At 36.3% G+C, this 24,360-nt stretch overlaps 1 protein-coding gene across 3 annotated transcripts in view; it reads left to right on the top strand.

Annotated features, from left to right (window-relative positions):
• Positions 1-24,360, top strand: part of GRM7 (glutamate metabotropic receptor 7) — an 879,080-nt gene that overhangs the window by 518,202 nt on the left and 336,518 nt on the right. For all 3 annotated transcript variants that reach the window (XR_005196076.1, XM_017502857.2, XM_017502854.2), the window contains exon 5: positions 13,674-13,814. Coding sequence is in view for 2 of the 3 variants with exons in the window: in XM_017502857.2 (XP_017358346.1) it covers positions 13,674-13,814 (141 nt within the window). In the remaining variant the exon portion in view is untranslated. The remainder of the gene's footprint in view (positions 1-13,673; positions 13,815-24,360) is intronic.

Raw genomic sequence — 24,360 nt, 5'->3', positions numbered from 1 at the left:
TCTGCAACACCAATTACCTAGAAAAAAAAACTTTGAAAGAAAAAAATAAAGCATTAGTCATCATTTTAAACATTTCCAAATATACTGAATATCACTGCCTCCAAAAACTTTTTGCACTCACCTTGTTCAGAGTCAGGAATGTTTGCTTCTTACTGTGAAACTTCCATCATTACCTCTCTATAACTTCTGAGTCTCTTCCCTTTCTGTTAAAATTGTATGTGTATGTCCTACTTCTTGGCAATCTCTCTGAGAACAGGATCCATATCTGACTTATCCCCACATCAATATTAGTTATGACCGTTACAGTGGCCAATGACAGACAAACATTGGGATTTCCCTAAGGTAAAAAAGGAGGGGTGTTAGTTTATTATAAGAATAAATTGATGTCTTATAGAACCCAAGGGCAAGGAATATATCAGACTTTAGAAACAGATTGGAACCAGGTACTTGAACATTATTGAAAATGTTCAAGTAAAAGACTCTTCTCCTTTCATGTTTTTTCTTTCTAGGCCTTTAATTGACTCATCTCCCCATGCAAACTGAATTTTTCTACTTCTTAGTCTATGTGGCTGCTATCAGCAACTTCTGAGTTTACATGTTGTATTAAAGGGAGGAGTCCTGGTTGACAGGAATTCATTATTTCCAGCTTCAGATGACCAAGGAAGAGAATCTGATTGGCAAAATTAGGGCTAGGTGCTCACTTCCAACCCAGTCAGTTGGTACCCACTACAAGTCTATAAGTAAGTCACTGTTTTCCTAGAAAACAAGATGTGGTTGTCTAAAAGTATAAGAGGTCAAAAGTGAGGGCAATTTACTTTTCCTATTATCACACTTAATGCAATGTCTCCCTCTCAGAAATATCTTAGTAACTCAGGTAGTGAGAGAATGAATATAATCTGAATTTGCTGCTTGAACTTTATCCTACATGAAGATATTTATTTACATGAGCCATCTATTCTCACCTCATTTTTATATTTCTGCAAATACGATGTCTTAATATTTCAGAAAGCCATGGAGAAATAACATACATCAAAATAGCATGTTTTAGAGTGTTAGAGAGTTCTTCTCAAACCTGAAAATACCTGCAAATACAAGTGACCTTGAAAAAAATATTTTACAATGTGAAATTGTAAAATATTTTAAATATTAATTTAAGCTTCTCTAGGTGTCCAAAACATTTCTTCTTTTGATTTATATTTTCACGGGACTTCGAATACTAAGTGGTCCTGCATTTGGGACAGTCGTATTATTTTCTTTGGGTTTATTTTCCTTTTTTTATTTTTAAAGATTTTTTTTTCCCTCTCAGATCTGCATATGAAAAGTCTTTCCTTCAAAAGTTTACTTTTTTCCCCCTCAATCATTAGGTGGTGACTGAATCTGTGATTAGGAAGAAAATGAAATATCATTTTGGTAAAATTCCTTTTCAATTGTTATAGATGTTTGATTATGTAAGTTTAGATGTTGAGCTCACTGAAAACTTCTGGCTGCTGAGACATTTTTAGATCAGACTACAAAACGAAGCTGGTAACTAAGCAACGTGATTCTTGTATAGTTATTAAAAATAAAATGTGAAGCTTCCACAATGCAGAATAATTCTCTGACAAGTTTGCCTGGTTTTCTTTCTGTCATTGCCTGGAAAAATGGGTCCCGTTTGTTGAATTGATTAATAATTTATATGCATTAAATACATTATTATGTAAGATTGTGATTCATGGACAGTGATATACACATGAAAGTGATTATTATAATTTACTATAATTTCTAAAAGAATCCTCTTTAGACATTTCTACACAAAAAATTATATACTGCAAATGTATGATTGTGTACATTGTAATAGCTACAATATCCATGATCTACTATAGAAACATGAATTTCATTCTACATTAATTAGGATAACATCAAGCTGAAATTATCATGCGTATAATCTTTATGTAGCAGAATATTATTCATTAAATCTTGGAAAGTTTTCATGTAATAAATGATATTCAAAGAACAGCAACAAGATTCAGTCAGCTATGGCAAATGTGTATCCATTATTTGATGTTTCCAAAGACATATGAACATGTTATATTATCTGAATAATTCCGATATATATGTATATATAAACACATACATTCACATAAATATATACACACATATATTCTTATATATGTATATATACACATATAAGAATGTATATGAGATATATGTGTGTATATATGTGTATACGTGTGAATATATTTGTATATATAAGAATATATATACATGTGGGTATATATGTACATATACATATATGAGTGTGTGTGTGTGTGTGTATATATATATATATATATATGTATATGTGTATATATATACACACAGGTATGCTCAAAGTAAAGGGACCTTGTATCTCATGTTTTTGCCACTCCTTGGACAGCTCTTTCAGGGCTATGTATAAAATGGATATATGAGTGATTAAATTGCATCATATTATAGAGTAGATGATGTTTACCGTGACGGCATGTCTGAATCACCTGGGAAGCTAAAAACATGGATGTTCAGGCCCAACAATAGAGTCTCTGATTTAGCTGGTCTGGTTTGGAATCCAAGCAAATGTAATTTTAAAAATTCCGTACATAATTCCAGTGTTGAGACCGGAGTGTAAACTGTTCTAGGTAAAAGTATTCTGCATATACTTCCTTTATGTCAGGGATAAATTCCTAGAAAGAGGGTCTCTATACAAATCAGTAGTTGTGGATTGTTCTAGCACTCTCCTGGGGAGGAGCATTTGGAGGCAGGCATCAGGTCTAGGCGAGCACTTTTCTTCTAATCTAAAGGCTGTCTTCTAAGAAAGGCAGATCTCACTTGGGAATTCCCTGGTAGATTCTTGGTGATTGGTTTATATTTCCTATGGTCTTCTCCAACTAGTTAGTTAGGCTGACAGCCTTTCTGGCAACTAAGCATCAGGCTTCTTCCTGGAAGTTGAAGAAGATACAGAAATTAAGAGTTCAGGGAGCAGAGAAGAGAAACTCTGGTGGATGACAGATTCTTTGAGGCCTGGCTTTTATAAAAAGGAGTTTAAAAATAGTGTCTTGGAATCTACCAATTCTATGGTAAGCTTTAAACCCTTGTTGGCAGCAGGAGTATAGTACCAAGATGTGTGCTCCGTGCAGCTTAGCATAGGGAAATAACAACTGTGTGTTCTGGATACTCTCCCTTTAAAATCTTGACCATCTCTTCCACCAGAAAGCCTCTTGTTGGCCTGGTTGGAGATCATAGAAAGTTCTGAACTCTTTTGAGTCCTACAGAAAAAAAAAATAAATAAAGCAAACAAGATTAAGTCAAAGACACTCTGTAATCAATAAACAATATTTGCAACACACCCTACTGGTCTTGTTTTATTTGGTAAGCAATCTACCACCTACCACATTACTTTTATGAAGATCCTGAACATATTATATCAAGTTAAAGCACCATGAGTTTTGCTTTGGTGTCTTCCAAGAGCGCTTTTTGAACTGGGACTTCTAGGAGAGCCAGAGAACAGTACATTTATGTTCAATAGTTAAAATCCATGCAAAGCAATTAAACCAAAGCTCTGGGCGTGGTAATTACCTATACAGTAGGAGATTATGTTGCCATTAATTTATTTAAATGTTTCTATCTGAAAATACCACTTTATATATAATAAATTTTTCAGAATCATTTCTTGAAAATATGTCATATCAAGGATAGTGTATAAGTTGTATGTTTTAAAAAGTTAGATAAAAATTAACTTTTCAAAACACTAAGCTGGAAAGGGACTGGAGATCAGGTTTGTTAAGACTGATTAATTATCATTTCATTATTTCTATAATTGACACATAATACTTGTCCATATTTTGGGGTATGTAGTGATATTTTGATACACACGATATGTAGTGACCAATCAGTAATTAGCATATTCATCACCTCAAATGTATCATTTTTTTATACTGGGAAGATTTAAAATTGTTTATTGATGTCTGCTATGGTTGTAGATGTCGGGAGTGGTGACATGAGAATATTTACTATACCTACTTTGGATAGTTATAAATAATAGATTTATAGATTTGTGAAAGTTATGTGTTTAGAAATAGGAATTAATGTATCTTGGAGAATAACAGCTCTTCCACAAAATTTTACTATTTGCAAAAGACTGAATATTTATTGAATGGCATTTATTTTGGAGAGAGAAATATTTTATATACATGTTTTTTGTTTTATGTTGCATGTGGCTGTGTTTTGCTTTATAGATGTATAAGACTAAAATTTTAATCAAGTTACATGAATGAGCTGAAGGTAAAATAAACACTGCCTATCTTCTATCTATTCATCACATCATCTAATATGTCAACAGTGGGTTATTGCTATTGACATATTGATTATCGACATATTGACATTATTGACATATTCATTATTACTATTGACATATCGATATTAATGTGTTGACTATGATATATGTAGTATACATATAACAGTCATACTATCAAAGTATTGTTAACTTTTAAAATAGAACATGCAAACAGGAATTTTTTGAGTTCTAGCATATACTTTCTGTAGCCTGATGGCAGCATGCTACTTCAATACATAGGTTCAATTATGTGTTTTGGGGATTTGCAATGATTTTATAGTTTAATTGTTATAAATAGTGTTCAAAGGATTTTTCTTACAACTACTTTTAAAAGAATCAGTCATAAAAATTATTAAACATACATAAAAATAGAGTCGTATAATCAACTCATGTGAATAGAAAACACCGTTTCAAAAATTATCAATATTTTGCTATCAGGCTGTAACTTTCTCTCCTGAATTTTTGTTGTGATGGGTCATTTTATTTTTTATTTATTTATTTTATCACATTTTAGTCTTGGGGTACATGTGAAGAACATGCGAGATTGTTGCATAGGTACACACGTGGCAGTGTGATTTGCTGCCTTCATCCCCTTCACCTATATCTGGCATTTCTCCCCATGCTATCTCTCCCCAACTCCCCACCCACTGCTGTACCTCCCCTGTTTACCCCCAACAGACCCCAGTGTGTGATGCTCCCCTCCCTGTGTCCATGTGTTCTCATTGTTTAACACCCGCCTATAAGTGAGAACATGTGGTGTTTGATTTTCTGCTCTTGTGTCAGTTTGCTGAGAATGATGAAGACATACATGAGACCAACAAACATATGAAAAAATGCTCATCATCATTGGTCATTAGAGAAATGCAAATCAAAACTACATTGAGATACCATCTCACTCCAGTTAGAATGGTGATCATTAAAAAATCTGGAGACAACAGATGCGGGAGAGGATGCGGAGAAATAGGAACATTTTTACACTGTTGGTGGGAGTGTAAATTAGTTCAGCCATTGTGGAAGACAGTGTGGCAATTCCTCAAGGATCTAGAAATAGAAATTCCATTTGACCCAGCAATCCCATTACTGGGTATCTATCCAAAGGATTATAAATTGTTCTACTGTAAGGACACATGCACACGAATGTTCATTGCAGCACAGTTTACAATAGCAAAGACCTGGAACCAACCAAAATGCCCATCGATGATAGACTGGACAGGGAAAATGTGGCATGTATACACCATGGAATATTAGGTAGCCATCAAAAACGATGAGTTCATGTCCTTTGTAGGGACATGGATGAACCTGGAAACCATCATTCTCAGCAAAGTGATGGGGCATTTTAGATCAAATATGCGACATTAAGTCTTCTTAATTAAAATATTTTGAATGTATCTCTAACTGATGGGAACCTATTCTTTTATATCACCATGCTATTATATCTGGTAAAATTAGTTGTTTTTTTTTTAATCATATAGTCTTTAAATGCCTTTTAAAAAATGCGTATACTTTTTCCGTTAGAATAAATGCCTTGAAATATACTGCTAGACCAAAAAGTTTGCATATATTTTATGGCTTTCGATCTATGTTGGCAAGTGCCAATATGTACTGCAGTCAAGATTGCACAATTTAGTGTGACAATTACACTCATTGTTACTAGAGGGGAAATAGGGTATGAAAATATGGGATATCATTAAAACAACATTGTATGGAAAGAGGAAGGATAGAAAACTAAGAGATTAGAAAGACAATAAATTATAGCAACAACTAAAGCCCAAGCCTGGAAGTAATATTTTAATACTGTGAGGGATCAGTGCTCTTGAGTGAAACCCTCACCACATTTCTGCACAGAATATACAACCACTAAAGCAGAGGTTCAAGTTGGCATTGTCATGATGTGGGGTAGAAGGAAGGATAACGGGAGCCTCCACCGAGGGCTGATCCATCACCCATTCCACACCCTATTGCAGCAGCCTGTGGCCTCCAGGTACATGCCTCTTCAAGCCTCACCTCTTAAACCATCTACTATAGGGATGGTCATTTCATCTTTCATCTCTACTGACGTTGTGCATCCTGAGCAGCCTCAAAATGATACATATCCGGGGCATTAAGCTCACATGGCTGCACATAGCATAGGAAAATGATAAGAGGCTTTCAGCAGTAGAGGGCAGTTGCTTTACAGTGCCTGGAATTGATATTAAAACTGCTTACCTTAACAAGAGGAAAGAAACCTGTATTTACTGAACAATTTTAACATGTTGTTTTATGTTTGATACTGAAAATTCTAAAAATCATTTGTAAGGTAGGTACTACTATATTTAATTTATAAATGAGAAAAAGTAGATGCCCCTTTAAGTCTTATTTGGAATATGTGAAGAAATGAATGAATAAATGAATAAAATCATAAGCAAATTAAAATTTGTAGTTTGATAGCAAAACAAAAGCAGCAGAAATCTAGGTGATAGACTTAGTGTAAGACAGGTTAAAGAAGACAGCTAGCAGTTTACAGAGGCAGGATTCAAACTCAGGTCTATCTGACTGCAAAGCAGGGCTTTTAATAGCTGAATATTTCATGCATACTTCCTAGCGTTAAAGCACAAAGTTTCTTAAAATTTTTATTATTGTTCTCTCCCTTTTTCTCACCTTACATGTATGTCAAATTTTCTATTAAGTTAGCTTACATTTACACACTTAGGTGCTGGGCACTTTTCTAAGAACAACATATATTAGCACATTGAATAGTTGCAACAATCCTGTGAAGTCTGTATTATCATCATCATTCTCATTTTATCAGTTGAAAATTTAAACTGGTTATCCCATTTGCTCAAGGTCATCTAGCTAGCAAGTGTCAAAGCTAGGAATTGAACCCTAGAATTCTAGTTTCAGAGTCTGCTCTTAATTATTAAACTATCAGTTTAATATGTATCATTTATATCTATATTCCCATATAAGTATATTCAGATTACATAAATGCCCTTCTGTTTCCCAGGCAGTTTAAAGGAATAAAAAATGACAGGGACTGTGGTATTATATAACATGCAACAGCCCTTTGGAGACATTTTGTGCAGTAACATTGCAGACATTATTTTCTCTACCTCATCCATAAACACTTCCCGTGAGATTTCTGTTCTTTGTGGAATAATTTTCACTGCAATAATTCTTATCTGTTTTCTCAAAAATAACATCTGATTTCCACCTCTCATCAATAGACACAGCCAGATAATTTGTTGGTACATAATTTCTAGGAGACCCTAGACTCCTCTCATTACATCAGTAATGACCTTCTAGCCAAGCCGATTTACACATCTTTAACTTCAATTTACAACAGTTAATGTTTATAGGGACTGAAATGGGGAAGGGGAAGTGAGTGGCACACAGTCTCTGGCCTCCACGACCTCAAAGATTCTCAAGAGAGGCAGACAAAAAACTGACACCTGTAACACTGTGCAAGTGCTAACAAGTCTACCTACAAAACACGTCCTGAGAACACAGCACATGGCATAGAATCAAGGGTGCAGGACAGCCGATTCCTACAACCATGTACAATTCATCATTTTGCTGAGACAGAAAACCCAAATGCACTTGCTGTGGTTGAATCCATGCAATGCTTCCTCATATTTCTTGTGGGATTAGATGTTAAATTCCTAACTGAGATCCAACTTGATTATTTTCCAGGTATCTAACTGGTTGCCGTTTATTAGACAGTTGTTAAAAGCACATTGTTTCGTTAATGATTTGAAATACTACCTTTATTCTCCACTATATTAAATTCCCATATGCAATTGGATCTAGTTCTAGACTTTCTGTTCTGTTCTAATGATGATTTGATTTCTTTATTCATGTGCCAGGACTACCGTTTTTCAGTAATAGTTAATTTAAAATCTGAATTTAAAACCTTCTGGTGCTTGCTATCCTTTTTTTCACTTCCTTTCCCCAAACTACCAAACGCGTATGTATACTTGCTCTTCGTTTTCAGCGTTTTCTTGGTTCTGATATTTTTTCATATGAACTTTAAAAGCAACTTGTCTGTCTCCAGGAGAGAAAAGTTTGTAATGAGATCATGTAAAATCTATAAATTAACTTGAAGGGAATTGGCATAAGAGAAACCTTCAACCTTTCCTGAAAGACAAAAGTCCTGATAAATGGAAAGTTATCACCTGTTCTTGGATAGGTATTCTCTCTCTTTTTTGGGGGGGTGGGGGATAGCTATTTTAATTGTACCCCTTTTCACTATGTCTCTAAGTGGTTATTGTTTGTGTATATAAAGATGGATGATCTCTCTGTGTAAATTTTATATCCTGCTCCTTTCCCAACATCTCTGCGTTTAGTAGCTTTTTCAAGGATATATTCTTAGGGGCCCGAAATGGTATTTCTCATTTCAGTGAAGTTTTTAGATTACTCAAATTACAGCAAAGGCATATTAAAGAGAGAGATGTGTTTCTCAGTGATGGAAAGCTGGCGTCTACCCTGACAACCACGTATGTCTCAAAAATGAGAAATGTAACGCAGGTTAAAGGCAGTCAGGAGTGGTGAGAAAATACTGTGAGCTGAAGAGTCCAGGACTACCTACAGGGAATCGTTATTTTTTGAACACCTGCTGCCACATGGGGTTGGGAGTCTGTGTTACTAGATCTTCTAACTTTATAAGCAAAGCTGGAAATCTGGACTTTCAAGTAAAATCTTCTGACTTTTAAGTTGGTTTTAAAAATATTTGAGCCTGGCCACAGTGGCTGACGCCTGTAATCCCAACACTTTGGGAGGCTGAGGCAGGTGGATCATTTAAATCTGGGGGTTTGAGATCAGCCAGGGAAACATGGCGAGATCCTGTCTCTACAAAAATAATCTAGACATGGTGGCATCCACCTGTAGCCCCAGCTACCCAGGAGGCTGAGATGGGAGCATCACTTGAGCCTGGCAGGTTGAGGCTGCAGTGTGCCATGTTTGAGCCACTGCACTCCAGCCTAGGCACAGAGCAAGACCCTGTCTCAAAAATACACACACACACACACACACACACTCACTCACTCTCTCTCTCTCTCTCTCTCTCTCTCTCTCTCTACACACATACACACATACATTTTGTGCAAAAGAAAAAGGACAAGACACGTCTATATGTTAAATATGTCCTGCAAGCTGTCACTTTATGACATCTGAGAACAATGTTATCATTTGCACCAAAGAGAAGCTAGTAAGGTATACCACAACAGGATTTTTTATTTACTAAGATGTATTCATTTCCTAAGCATAACATAAAAAATGGCTACAAACTCGGTGCTTTAAAACAATAGAAATTTATTCTCTTATGGTTCTGGGGCCAGAAATCCAAAGTCAGTGTGTCAGCTGGGGGTGCTGCCCTCTGAAGGCTTTAGGCAGAGAAGCCTTTCCTGTTTCTTCCAGGTTCTGCTGGTTCCAAGCATTCCTTGGCTTGTGGCTGCAATACACCTTCTGTGTTCATCTTCACGTCTTCTCGCAGCCTTCTTGTGTGTCTCTCTTCTGTATGCCACTTATAAGGACTCTTGTCATTGGATTTGCAGCCCTCATGAGTAATCCAGGATCATCCCAACTAGAGATCCCTAAATTAATTTTATTTGTGATGTAACATATTATACAATACAAATATATTTTCCAAATGATGTCATATTTATAAGTTCAGGGGGTTAGGACATTGACATTTTTTAAGAGCTAAATTTAAACCACTGCCATAGGTCATATTATAGAAATATAAAAGGGCATGACACAACAATGTAGGGTTTAAAAATAGTTATAACATTACCACCAAGTCAAGAATGCTAGCAGAATGATAGATGCCCCTACACCTTGTTCTTGTCCGTCATATGTCTGTCCTCTCTTGTACCACCAGAAATAATCTATTTTTTTAAGAATATCCTACTTTCACTGCAATATTTTTATTGTTTTTCTTTGTAGTTGAACGATGTATGACTGCCTCATTAAACGATGTGTCTTAGTTCTGCCCCATTTTGAACTTTATGTGACATAAATGATAATGAATGCATTCTTTTGTTCCTTGTGTGCACATTTGTTATGAGATTCATACACGTTTTTGTGAACAGCATTTTTTTCTGTGTATTTCATAGACATTTGTATTGTTTCAGATTTTAGTTATTGCAGGTGTTACCACACTGTACTTTCTTGAATGTATATTGTGGTGCATGTGTGTAAACTTTCCCTAGTTCATGTACCTAGCAGTAGAATGGCTGGCCTTTAAAGTGTGCATATTAGCAGTGTTAATAGATAATGCCGACCTATTTCCAAAATTTTATACTAACAGGGAATTCCCTGTTTCTCACCCTAATCAATGCCTCTCTCTTGTATCTTCTCTCTTCTTTCGTCTCCTCTCCCCTTTCCTACATCACCTCTTTTCTCTTTTCTCTTTCTCTTCTCTCCTCTCTCTCTCTCCCTGCTGTCCTTTCCTTTTTTCTTTTTATTAATTGCTTCATTTACTGATTCCATTAGTGTCATATGCCTATGATGTGCTAGGAGCTTTATTTTTCTGAATCATTGGGCCATTCTTCCTAAGAAGGAAGCAGACTCTCTGTTTATAGGCTGGTGAAATGAAGCCTTGGGTGCCCCCTGGCACCTAGACCAACAGGGATGTTCTAATTTCCAATACATGACTAGTGTTGAGAAGGCAGCCATTAAGAATCCTGGTCATTTTCTGATATTGATGGGCCCCAAGAAGCGCCATCAATATCTGTCAGCTCCCATCACCCTGGCAGAGCAGGCAGCTGTGTCCTCTGACCCCCTGTTGACATTCCAACAGGTTTCCCTTCATACTGCACACTTAAAAGAGCCTTTTCTCTCTCTCACCTGGAAAGGTCACCTCCCAAACATGCCTCCTGGGATGAATTATGTTTCTATTGATTTGTACTCTTTTGTCTCAACCACAAATTTCATGGAGTGTTTGAGGGCAGCAACCCAGTTAAAAGAGGAAAGAACCAGATTGGTATGGTCTTAACACCAGCTAAATTCCATTTCATTTTTTCTTTGTTGTTCTAAGTTTAGTTTCAAGATTACAGGAATATTGCTCAACATGTAACCAATGGGGCATTTGCTTCAGAACCACCTGGAAGTTAATTTTTGAAATTAAAATTTGTCTAATATAAGGAGCAATTTCATACTAAAAATACCATCTGCCCCATATAAAAGAATGAGCTTCTTCCTTTAACTTGACTCTGATTCTGTTTCCAGTGAACTAAAACTCTAGTCTTGGTGCCTTGGTTTACATTTAAATACTCTGACAATTTAATAGTAATGGGATATGTGCTCGGATGACTTTTCTTTTTGGCTCTAACTGGAAGTTTGGAAGAAAATCTCAATTCAGTATGACACACACACACGCACATATGTTAATAGTTAGTCTAATTTCTGCTTCTACCCCTGATTTTCCCTCTGTTCCACCTTAGTAACTGTATATCTTGTATTGGACAGCCTGTTTCTAAAACAAGGTAGGTAGAATCTTTAGGCTGCAGAAACTGTAATGAATGACAAGCCAAGAGTGATGTCTTGGTAACTTCAGCCAAAGGGAAAACTTTAAAGCATTCTGTATCAGAAGCTCTATAGCCATTAATAAAGAAGAGGGTTGGTGTGTGCCTAACCCAGAGAGCTGCCAAGTACATTCCAAGGCATTGTAAATACATGGCTACAACAAGATCTTTCTTAAAAACTTAAGTCTCTCATGGATAATTTTATTCTTTGTGAATGAAATTGAACATAGGCAAACTTCAAGACTTAATTTATTTTTTGCCCTAGCTAGAAGAATAAACAGACTCTTAGATACTAAAAGAATCTGACTCAGCTAAGAAGAGGCACGTCAGCAAGAAGTAACTTAATAGAATAATATCCATTTGACCTCTGCTTCTGCTTCTTTGAATTATTTCAAGAGGAGCTCCATTTTCTGAAATTGGCTTTGGCTCAGGGATGTCTGATCGTGTAGTGGGTTTTAACATTTTGATGGACTTATTCATTTCAAAACCTGAACACATGATGGTTTTGCTCTTCTTACAACTGCTCTTGTAAGAACAGTTGCTGATACAGTAAGTTGGTGACAGGGCATGTAGCAGAGAAAGAGAAGTGGCTTGGTAAGTGGACCACAGAAGAGCTTTATAACAGTAGTTCTCAACCTTTGGTAGCTAAGGGAATCTGCTAGGGAATTTGAGAGAAAAAAAAAAAGTCTCAGATACTGCCTATCTCAATGAGCCTGGACTCTGCATTCTTTATCAGATCTCTAAATGATTGCAGTGCCCACCAAGATGTGAGACTCACTGTCCTATAACATGGGTGTCAGAAACCAGGTTCTGGAATTAGACAGATGTGAGTTGAAATTCTTCTCTAAGCCTTCATTTCTAACTTTAGAGTGTGAACCTGAGACAACCTACTTTCTATGTTTGATGTGATGTTTCATGAGAAAATGTACATAAAATATTTCTTATTTTTGTAATTGTAACAATTATTCACTTTTATGGCCTTACAGATAAGGGAAAACTTTGAATAATTTAAGTAATCTGAAGTAAATTCATTTTCTTTCCCTCTGGTTCTTGCTCATAGAACTCAACTTTGTAAGTTTCCAAAATCTTTCCATTGCCACAAACAAGATACTGTAGGGGAAGGAGATGGTGTAATCTTCATTGTTGCAGATGGATAAAAGGAAAATTGGATAGGTTAAGTGTGTACCTGCTCATGTTTCCATGATTGAGTGAGATTGATAGATTTGGGATTTGAGCGTAGGCCTTGGGACACTGAATCTAATCTCTTTTTCCACTCTGTCTCTTGCAAGGTCTTATGACCTCATAGGAACATTTAAAGTTACGCTGTCCTAAAGTGGAAGCCAGAGAGTTCCCTGGGGCTTGGCCTCCTCATTCCTGCTCATCTGGACCCTCTTTGTACTTAGGATTGAGGTTTATATTGGGCTCAGTTCACCTACAGTCTCTTCAAAAATTTTTTCTTCATATTTGACCAGAAAGTCAATTATATAATGGAATATTGCTAAGCGAAAGAAGGTTCTTAAAATAATATGGATCAGGAGCTGACATGGTCAGGATGCAGAGTGAGGCATAATGGTTTACCTTAGGCATGTTACTATTTCTTATAACCATCTGTTTTCTCATCTACAAATGAATATTATATTAGTAACTACCTACCTGTCAGATTGAACTAGAAATTTAATCATAGATTAGTGCAATTAGAATATTTTTCCTTCTTCTGTCAATTTTTTTTTGACACACAAGAGTATCCAGTCCACTAAAACAAAGAAAAAAAAATCACTTTTATTTTTATTCCTGAATGTGCCAGCAGTGCCCTGCAAGCACTGATCTTTTAATTTAACTCTGTTTAGGGTTTGATGCCTACTTTACATCCCGCACACTTGAAAACAACAGAAGAAATGTATGGTTTGCCGAATACTGGGAGGAAAACTTCAACTGCAAGTTGACGATTAGTGGGTCAAAAAAAGAAGACACAGATCGCAAATGCACAGGTAATTTAATTCTCATTGTCCTTCTCCTATTACTCTACTTGGCTAGCATGAAATGTCTGCATAGTTGACAGAAGGAAGCTTGGCTGGAGACAAATTGAAAAAGTAAATTAAATTTTACTAGATTATTCAGAAAATGGAACAGGAGCATACATCTTGCAGGACAAAAGAAGGACAGATAAGAATGTATTCTTTTCTGCCTGTCTGTCTAGCAGTAATTGACATATTCAGTGATTCTTTGAATTCAGAAGGGGTCATGTTGCTTTGAATGCTCTCGTTCATAAATATTAGTTCACGTTCCAGCGAGGGGTATGAAGTCTTTGTCACATAGACAAAAATCTCTAACAAATCCCATGCCATTGCTGGATTTAACTGTTACCATGGACAGCGTACTTGATTAAAGAAACAGAGTGATTGGGTTTAGAATAATGAGAATTCCAAATAATTTTTGCAACGTCTAAGTTAATGAGTTACCTGCTATTTAAAATATTCACAGCTCCTTATATGTAACCTTGCAAGTGAAAATATTTGTGTTTAAGTTAGAAGAAAAATCACGTGCTCATTCGTTTATTCACTCACAAATATTTACTGGATGACTGACTCCTTTCTCCTATGTACTATGCCAGGCACTGGTGGTCTGGTGGTGAGCAAAGTGAGAGCTCTGCTTCTATGTTGCTCAGAGTCTGGTGAAAGGAATTTGACTTTATTACAGCGATATCCCAAACAAATTCATAATTATAAACTGCAGTCCATGTTATGAGTGTTATGAGGGTATATAACTAAGGAATTTTACTCATGTTGAAGGTAGAAGCTGTCGCAAAAGACCCTTTTGAGAGAATGATACCTGAGTCAAGAAAAAAATGAAGGAATAGGCATTGGCTTGTCAGGGAAGGAAAAGAAGTTAGATAATTCTGATTAAACATGGTAAATGGCTTGCAGTAGGAGGAATTTTTATGCTTCTGAGGATGTGAAAAACAGAAAAAAACATGACCGAAGTACACAGTTAGAGAGAATGTACTAGCCAAGGCTGCAGATGTAGAGAGAGAGTCAGGAACTAAGTCGTTTTAGGATGTATGTAGGCTGTGGCTTTTATCCTAAGAGTAGTGGCAACCATGAAAGAGTGTTACACAGAGTATGGCATGATCTACCTTCTTATCAACTAGACCTCTTTAAATAGCATTTAAGATTTGTAATGATGACTTATAGGTATAATAAGGTAACTGGGCTGAAATGTTTTATGTATGATCAAGAAAGATACATACATTCATGTGGGACATACTTTCTGCCTCTGGTCCGTCTTTGCATTGTAGCTGTTTGAATACCCGTCACCCACACGTTGTAGATTAATCCACTCAACAAGCATCTATTAATCAGGTAATGCATGGTATTAGGAACACCATGAAATCTATGAGGATACTTAAATGTAGTCTCAATGAGGTTTCCAAGAAACAGGAGCAATACATAAGATATGACCAGAAACATGAATAAAAATAATGGTACAAAATCAATATGATACATATATTAAAGGTATCATTCAGTTAACTGGAATGTCAAATTAACCATGTTTTCCAGATCATGCTGTATAGCAATAGTTCAGAGTTATGGTCCTTAGAATACTGGGGAAAAAGGGAAAATATTAATTTAATGTTGACTAGACCTGGGTGACACAAAGCTTTCAAGTAGAAAACTGCAAAAATTAGTTTGACATCTGGATAATTTGTCTATATGACAGGGGTTACATTCACGTGTACCAGAAGTATGTAGATGATTGATGGCAGTTTTCCTGGGTTCTTTCTGACATTTCGTTTCCTGTAGAGTGTCTGGAAGGTGGAATCGATAGATGGATGTTAGAATTGTCCCAATCTGAGAACATACCCCTGACTTTTATGAGTTTTAACACAGGCTGTTTCATATGGAGCCATGTTTTAGGGTTGATCATTGAGAATTTGGGTTTATACAAACTAGTAAGGTCATTATGCAAACCTCTACCTTACAAAAATGGAAATGGAAGTGTTTGTGTCTTCCTAACTAACATGCTTCCTCCGTGTGGATATTTATAATCATTCACTAAATTACCGTTGGCCCCAAATTATTTGTCTGTTCTCCCCTTTCTTCTTTCCTCCTCATTACCTTCTTGGTGATGAGCTCTACCATACGGAATGGAGTTAGATACTGTTATCATCACTGTATCTCTTACTTTTCCACCTATTGGTATGGTGGTCATGTTTTGTTTTTCTTGTCCTTCCTTTTTCCAAATCCAACCATATGTATATCATTCTTTGATAGTGTTCCAAAAAATACTGTTTAAAAAATCATTGCATTTATGTATACTTCAATTTGGAAGTGAAGAATCAGAGGGACAGGTAACCTGGTTACGCGCTTTGGTAACTGGATTTTAAGACACCAGAACAGTCACGTTAGAAAAGGCAATCAGATGAGGAGGCTAGTAGTTTGGCACTGAAGATCTGCACCGTGAAGACAATGAATATTTTGATCTGAGGACTGCAGAACATAGCTCCATTCACAGAGCTCTCTCTGGGACTTGGCTGTGCTAAAGAATAAGGAAGTCTTACTAATACAACATTCATTCTTAAGATGTGAACACAAATTAAAAAGTAAACCTTTTTTTTTTCTTTTGGGCTGGGTAGCCGCCTTAGCCATACCAAACTACAATTGTTATGTATTAGCTGTAAGTAGACCAGCACTGAATCAGCCATTTGACAAATTTTAAAGATGAGAAATGTGACACATACTATTTGGAGAGAGTAAATTCCTGAGGTCAGAGTATAACAATGAGTTCTAAAATCACAAGAAAATGCAAAGTCATGAGAGGAATAATAATTATTGAAAAATATTCATTAAAAATATGAGATAAGCTGTTCATACATCATAATTTTACTTGGGGCTAGATGTGAATGAATTATTATAGAAAAGGACCTGGAAAACTATGTAATCTTTATTTCTATAAAGTATCCATGTTCGCACTTAAAGTTTCCTCCAAGCAAGGGATTTTATCACATTCTTTAGTATTTCAAGAACATCCCCACTTTCCTTGATACTGAATCCCAGGGTGTGCCAGCCCGAGAGCTAGACATTCTTCCTCTTACCTTCCTTCTGAGTAGCCTAATAACCGCTGATGTAGATCGAGCATTGGCAGTGAGCCATCCTACTCGTGGGATATGTTGGCTGTCATCACAGTGTGAAATGCAGTTCAGCAAGTATATGGTTGTCCAAGCTGTCACAGAAAACACGACCTCCATTTGACAGTCACTAATACCATTCATGCTACTTTGTGGAAGAGCTACATTTTCTCATGGAGACAGTGCTAGCTATACACACAGTCATCTCTTCTAGAGACTTTGCCACATACCATTTGTCATTTGCAAGCAGAAATATCAGATGTGATTTTTTTTTCTGGGTTGTATTTATGTTCCCCTACCCACAGCCCACCAGCTAAGTGTGTCCACCCTTGAGACTTGCCAGGGTGCTGCTGGCACAAAGACCAGTTTAGAGTATGACCTCTTTGAGAATAACATGTTTCTGTGGAGATACTAATGGTCAAGGAAAGCAGGAACATTACACAAATGAAGTGACATTTCTGAAAAAAGAGATTGAGGCCACCTTGGAGTAAGAAAAATCATTATACCACAGTGGTTAAGAAACCATAGGTTTTGTAATAAAAAAGACCTCGCTGCTGTTCTAAGGACATCCATGGCCTCTCATGCCTGTGAGTGCTTGGATAACGTCTCTTTTTTTAACCTCTCAAAGCCATTTTTTTATTTTTGAAATGAGAATAGCAAACTTTACATTCGAAATTGTTGAGTGGATTAAATAATTTATATAAAGGGTCTGAAATTTTTTTAGCACACAGTAATAGCTAACAATGGAAATTGCTTTCTGCTGTTCTGAGCTGAATTCAGTGGCCTGTGAGGAATTCATGAAGATCCTCTCATCTGTCACTCCTTAGAGATCAGGATGTTTATCAACTCCAATAAGAAAGCAAATACATACGTATAGACAAGAATGTTTACTGGGGTGCACATTATAGGGTGAGGTATTGAGTATCAAAAAGTTTGCAGATAGGCATCATACAATGTTATGCTATGAGTGAAACATGAAGCTCAAGGCTTAAGGAATTTTAGTGCTGTAACACAGAGTGGGTGCCCAAGGTTCAATGACACTAGGACACAAACTCTGCATTATAGAAAGTGTTATATTCCAAAGTTTCCTCATTTTCTTCTGATGAGCTGTATCCTTACATAGATAATGGCATTTATAAGATTTTCACACTCAACCTATCTTATCCCAAAGTTTACTCATTTTCTGAGAAGATTTATCCTTACATAGCTAATAGTATAGAATATCTTAGCTCCCAAATGCATTCTTTAAGCTCAGAAGAAGCTTTTGAGAACATGAATATGTTTGCCTCTGACTGGGCAACATCTTATGACGTATCAATCATAACTCATGACTTAGCCAGAACATTTGTCTAACTAATATCATTGTTGTATGAAATGCCACTTGAATACTGATTTATTAGAGTTACCTCCTTGCTGAAAAGTAGGAACTCACCATTTACAAATCCATCATCTAATGATGGGACAATTTAACGTTCAGAGATTTGTTTTCCTTTTGAGATGACAGAAGGTGAATAAAATGGTGACTTTTTTTTGTAACAATCCTTCATGTTTCATTGCTAAGGCTTTCAAGTCACACAATAAGCAAATTCAGTTTTGATTTGTGTCCCTAATCAACCCCTGTTTACTGTTGAAAGATATCAAGGGCTAAAGAGTGTACTCTGATAAATGTCTACAGTTTGGAAGTTCAGTATTCTTAAGCTGTGTTTTTCTTTACACCTCACTTCTCGGAGCTAATAGTTTAAGTTCTCTTTTTCAGTGGAGCTAAAAACAAGCCTGTTGATAAACACTGTTAATGAATAAGCCATGTATTTCTTATCATTTCTTTTCACCAGGACTTGGCTCATTAGAGCCTATATAATTCATTAACAAGACTATCAAGACAAAGGAATTATACTTAAAGTCAAGTGCTCAGAATATATGTGCAGAAATAATTGATGATTATACTCATTAGTTTTTATACTCAGTCATTTTATTATTCTATTTTGAATTGACCTTTAATTGTCACATAGGTGTTTTATTGCTAATTTACTTAGCATGATTGAAAAATCCACAACAAAATGTCTGACCGTTTGGTACTCTAGACTTTTTGAAACCTTTTTGATGAGAAGCAATGCCAAACGCATTTTTACACCTTTGTGCTTTCTTAAACAGAGGCTTGTCAGAGACTAATTATGATTTAATCTCTGGGAGTATGCATTATAGGATTATGTGTTAATATGGTCCTTTGTTAAATTTTTTATTCTCGGACTCATCTCTAAATATCAGAGTCTTGGTTGACATCTCTCTTACTGCCATTACCCTTAAATCTTCCCCTACATACCTCCATAAATTGCTGGTTTCTAATTGTGAGAACTGGAAATGTGACAAATTATTAAGAATTTGTGCTTGTTTATTAATTCATTTATTTAAAAATGAATGCTAAATAAATACTAAATCCTCATAGAAAGGCTAATGTATATAACTTTGTGGATTTAGTAAGATATTCTACAGCAAATGTTTGGGTAAGTTTGCTAATAACACTTAGATACATGGAATACCAAGTAACATAGGATTCTTCAAATTAAAATGGTCTGAATGTCACATCTAAAATCCCCATTGTTTTTGGAAAACCTCTTTAAATGCTTTTTGGAACATAAGATATTGAATAAAAATTCCATGCCCATAAAAGGTGATTATATTTCTAGACTTTAGCTTTTCATAAATAATTGTTAAAAATAGACTTTATTGTAATATTAAATCATATTAAATATCATGCTAGCTCTATGGCTTTGCTTTTAAGTCACTTAAATATGAAAGTTTATCTTCTTGTATTATTTAAAAATCAATAAAATTTTTTAAAGGCATTTAACAACAAAAATTTAACCTCTTTGCAAGGGAAACATATCGCCACCTATGTTAATTGCCAATTCTTCCACTGGATATGTCTAGGAGAAAATAGCAAGATGATTAGATAATTCTTAATTCTGAGAGCAATAATTAGCATAGCCTTCTGTATGGTTGTGTATTGTAATAGATACAAATCTCAGGTCATAAAATTACAAGTGCAAAAAATTGAACTTTTTGTTGTTTTCTATACTTTCACTTTGTTTTTCAAATATCCATTCCAATATTTATTAGAAATGTAATCAATCTTTTTAAAATCATTTACCTCACATAGCCTGCAAGCCTGGATCTTAGTTACGAAGAGATTTTTTTTTAAAGCCCATGGCATGAACATTTTCTATGAGGCTTTGCTCTGAGCCTTTGGCATGCATGATTTTTCACTGGCCATGAATCCATCTCCAGGAATGCATCTTGTCCATTCCTGCCCTTAGTAGTGAAGATGTGAAGGTTACTGTATCATGGATTCTTGGTCCCGACCTCAGAGCCTCTCCAGGTACAGCTAAGGTTTTGATGACCTCCAGGTCCTTCCTATGACCAAGGTTGCTGGAGGTTCTGGAGCCTAGGAGCTCTTCAGTTTTTTGTTTTTTTAAAGGATTAAAATACTTTTTTACTTTTTTTTTTTCTTTTTTTTTTTTTTTTTTTTTTTTTTTTTTTTTTTTTTTTTTTTTTTTTTTTTTTTGAGATGGAGTCTCACTCTTGTTGCCCAGGCTGGAGTGCAATGGCGTGATCTCGGCCCACCACAACCTCCGCCTCCCAGGTTCAAGTGAATCTCCTGCCTCAGCCCCCGCCTCCCTGTAGCTGAGATTACAGGGGTGCACCACCATGCCCAGTTAATTTAGTATTTTTAGTAGAGACAGGGTTTCTCCATGTTGGTCAGGCTGGTCTCAAACTTCCGACCTCAAGTGATATGCCCCCCCTTGGCTTCCCAAAGTGTTGGGATTACAGGTGTGAGCCACTGTGCCCAACCTAAAATATCTTTTTAATACTGTATTTAAAAAATAGAGTCAAAGTTCAGGCAACATAGTAAGACTCTGCCTCTACAAACAGCAAAAAATTAGCCAAAAGTGGTGACACCCATCTGTGGTCCCAGCTACTTACATTAGGAGGCTGAGGTGGGAGGATAAATTGAGCCCAAGTAGTTGAGACTGCAGTGAGCTGTGATCATGCCACTGCACTTTAGCCTGGGTGACAGAGCAAGACCTTGTCTCAAACACACAAAAAATAGGGCCATCACAGTAAAACTTTTGCTCAATGTGCTATCCCTTTAGATCAGGTCAGTGAACTTTCCTTGTCAAGAACAGGAAGTAAATATTTTAGGCTTCATGAATCAGACTGTTTCTGACATAACTACCCTGTTCCCATAACACAAGGTAGCCACAATATATAAACAAGTGAACAATAAACAAATGATCCCTTTCTTTAAACCAGCATTGGCCAATGGAAACTTTTACAATGATAGAAATTTTTTATCTGACTGTTGAGCACTTGAAGCATGACTAGTGCAACTAAAGAACTGACCTTTTAAATTATTTAAAATGTAAACAGCCACGTGTGCCTAGTGGCAACTGTACTGACCAACTCTGCAGAGACTAGGAGCTCTTCAGGAGCTTATGCCAGCATTTAAGTTTTACATAACCCCTTAGTTTTCTCTTCTCATCGGTGGCCCCTGAATGTCTTGATTACAGGCTTGGAGAGGAGACTAATTTAGATTCGATCATATTCTTCCAAATTTTTTGTATATGGCATATACTTCATGTACTGAATACTTCAGTATTTTTGAAGTGCAGAGCCAAGTACTGACCACATAACACTAGCTTTTAGAACACAAGTGTCACTCCTTTTTAAATTATTATTATTTCCTTTTTATTTCCATTGTTCTTCTGTGTTTTATTTTAACCTTTTTTCCCGAAAGCAATGACAAAGAGTTCTGAAACTACCATGGTTAGAAAATAAATAGTGGAGAGGAAATAAAAGGCACATTTGCTGATATATTAATATGTTAAAATGTTGCCATATGACACTAACCAAAGTACCACCAAAGTAGATGGATGGCAAGCGAGATCCTTGATTTACTCACAAACTTAGTTTTCCCAAATCTTGACCAGATGCCCAAGTGGAGACTGATTATCTTCAGCCTTATGGAATAGAGGTTTATAGATGGACCCTGCATTTTTTTCCTTCTGCCATCAATACTTCAAAGCATAAAAAGGGGTCTCTACTGAATACTTTTTTAATTCAGAGCACATCCCTCAGTTTTTTTCTTGCCATACAGCACTTTAAGTCACCCATGGCAACTGTGTTTAATTCTGTGCAGAATCAAGCCAAGCAGTGGAACACCAACTTGAAAGCCTGGAAGTATTCAGGCAAAGCTCTTTCCATAAATGCTAGAAGCCGTAATTATTTGAGCTGTGTGTCATTTCTTTCTCATTAACTCCAACAGGCAATGTCTTTAAAATTGGGAGTTACGGCCTTTCCATATTCAGAAAGTCTGTCAGGCTTGGCTGTTAATGAGAAGGAATTCCTGAACTAGGGGAATTAATGCATATGCGTATTTTCAGCAACAGTTCTTGTAAACAAAGTGCCTCTTATAAGCAATAGAAATATTATAAATTGGATGTTTAGAGTCATTTTAGTAGGTATAAGAAAGTGTTGTGGAATGACTTATCAAGTATCATCAAGCAAGTTAGAATAGATTATAGCCTTCCTTAGAAAAGTTTCTAGCAATAGAGGTTTTCTCCTCCCACCCCCACCCACCAAAGAGAAATATGGATACTGAAAGCATTTTAGGTTTTTATGATGTGTGCAGCATTAAAATTCATTTTCCTACAGAATAAAATGTGATCACAAAATAAATATCAACTATATATATAAACCCAGATGAAAGCTTTCTAGAGCCTCTTCTAACTTTGTCTCCCTGATTTTGTGAAGAGGAGATTCAGGTATGTGGGCGAACACATATGGAGGCTGCTAATTTTTTCATTTTCATCCTCAAATAGTATTTATTGTTTACCATCCTGGGCACTGAAAGCTGGGTGCTGGCTTTAAGTATGGCGTCTCTGGTGTAGAAAGACTGTGTTCAAGCTGCCTGCTTCAGTATCACTAATTGGTTCATGAAAAAAGTTAAGACTCCAGTCAGGTTGCCTGGGTTTGAATCCCAGCTGTTTCTGCGGCAGTGTCACCATGGGCAAGTTACTCAGGAAGTTCTCAATGGTCTTTCCCATCCCCTCATCTGTAAAGCAGGGATAACAACAGTCACTACTATATGGGCTCATTCACAAGAATTAAATAGAGCAATATCTGGTAGGGACAGAGGGTGCTCAGTGGGTTTAGGTGCCATTGTTGTGGTTGTCTTTGTTGATAGTGGTGACTGATCCTACTTTTGGCTTTTGTTTAAAGAAAAAAAAAAAAGACAGGCCCCTTCATGATTTAAATAGACCATGTTTCCTATAAAACATTATTTTCATATAAAACATGATCCTTCCTTTACCTTAAATACCTGTTGCCTTATAACAAAGACACTTGTATATGTTTATGCTATTCTTCTTGATCCCCATATCAGCCTTGTGAGATAGTCAGAGTAAGTAATGCCCTCTTTTTTACAGGTAAATACAAAAGACAACAACCTTGGAGACACTTTATGACTTCTCTGAGTATAGCTACCATCAAGAAAAATTTAATAATTCCAACAACCAATTGCATACATCCATTTAATTACATACTCTGTCACTCATTTGATTACCCAGCAAGTGAATGACAGTGAGCTGCACTGGGCTAGTGTCTATGCTGAGCCAGACAACACAGGCAAGGTTTTTGTTTTCAGGAAGCTTTTATTCCAGTACAGGAGGCAGAAGAAAAAACCAAACGCAGATGTGCAAAATAATTACAAGAAAAAGTGAGAGGCTGAGCTAGAAAATAACAGTAAACAATTTTTCCAGGAATATGTAGTCAGCAGAGATGATCACAGCAGCCCTGACTGTCCATGAGAGCTTCTTATTTCCATTATATATATGATGAAATTGTGGTTTGGATGGATCAACCCACTGGTACATAGAGCTTATTTCTCCCTATGCTGTTTCTCCTCTCATGCCTAGTTGCCTCCCAAGATCCTTGAAATACTGAACACAAATAGGTACTTTCTCATTTTTCAGTATCTTCGTGGTTTTGCTTTTATAGCAATTTTTTTCAGTCTGTGACACCAGGCACCTAAAGGCTCTTAGTAGAACATATTTGATAATGATCCTGGATGGACCCCTTTGGGTTCGCATTGATAAACAGCTGTTGTGGAGAAGCGAGCTGACCTTGTTTCTTCTCTCCTTTCCTGAAATTGAAATAGGGCAGTATTTTCCAGTTTATGTTCAAACTTTGTTATATTGATAAAAAGCTGGCAGTTTGTACAAAGAGAAAAGACAGAGCTCAAACCCCTTGTCTCAGAGGCAGGGAATTGTAGTGCTGACTGAAATTCTATCTGAATATATCTCATTCCCTTGGGACTTTCTGCCCATTTAGGGTAGGGCAGACACAAGCCA

The sequence above is a fragment of the Cebus imitator genome, unplaced genomic scaffold, assembly GCF_001604975.1.
Source record: "Cebus imitator isolate Cc_AM_T3 unplaced genomic scaffold, Cebus_imitator-1.0 Scaffold302, whole genome shotgun sequence".
Taxonomy (NCBI): domain Eukaryota; kingdom Metazoa; phylum Chordata; class Mammalia; order Primates; family Cebidae; genus Cebus; species Cebus imitator.
The sequence above is the reverse complement of the archived record's forward strand: the minus strand, read 5'-3'. Positions and strand labels throughout refer to the sequence as shown.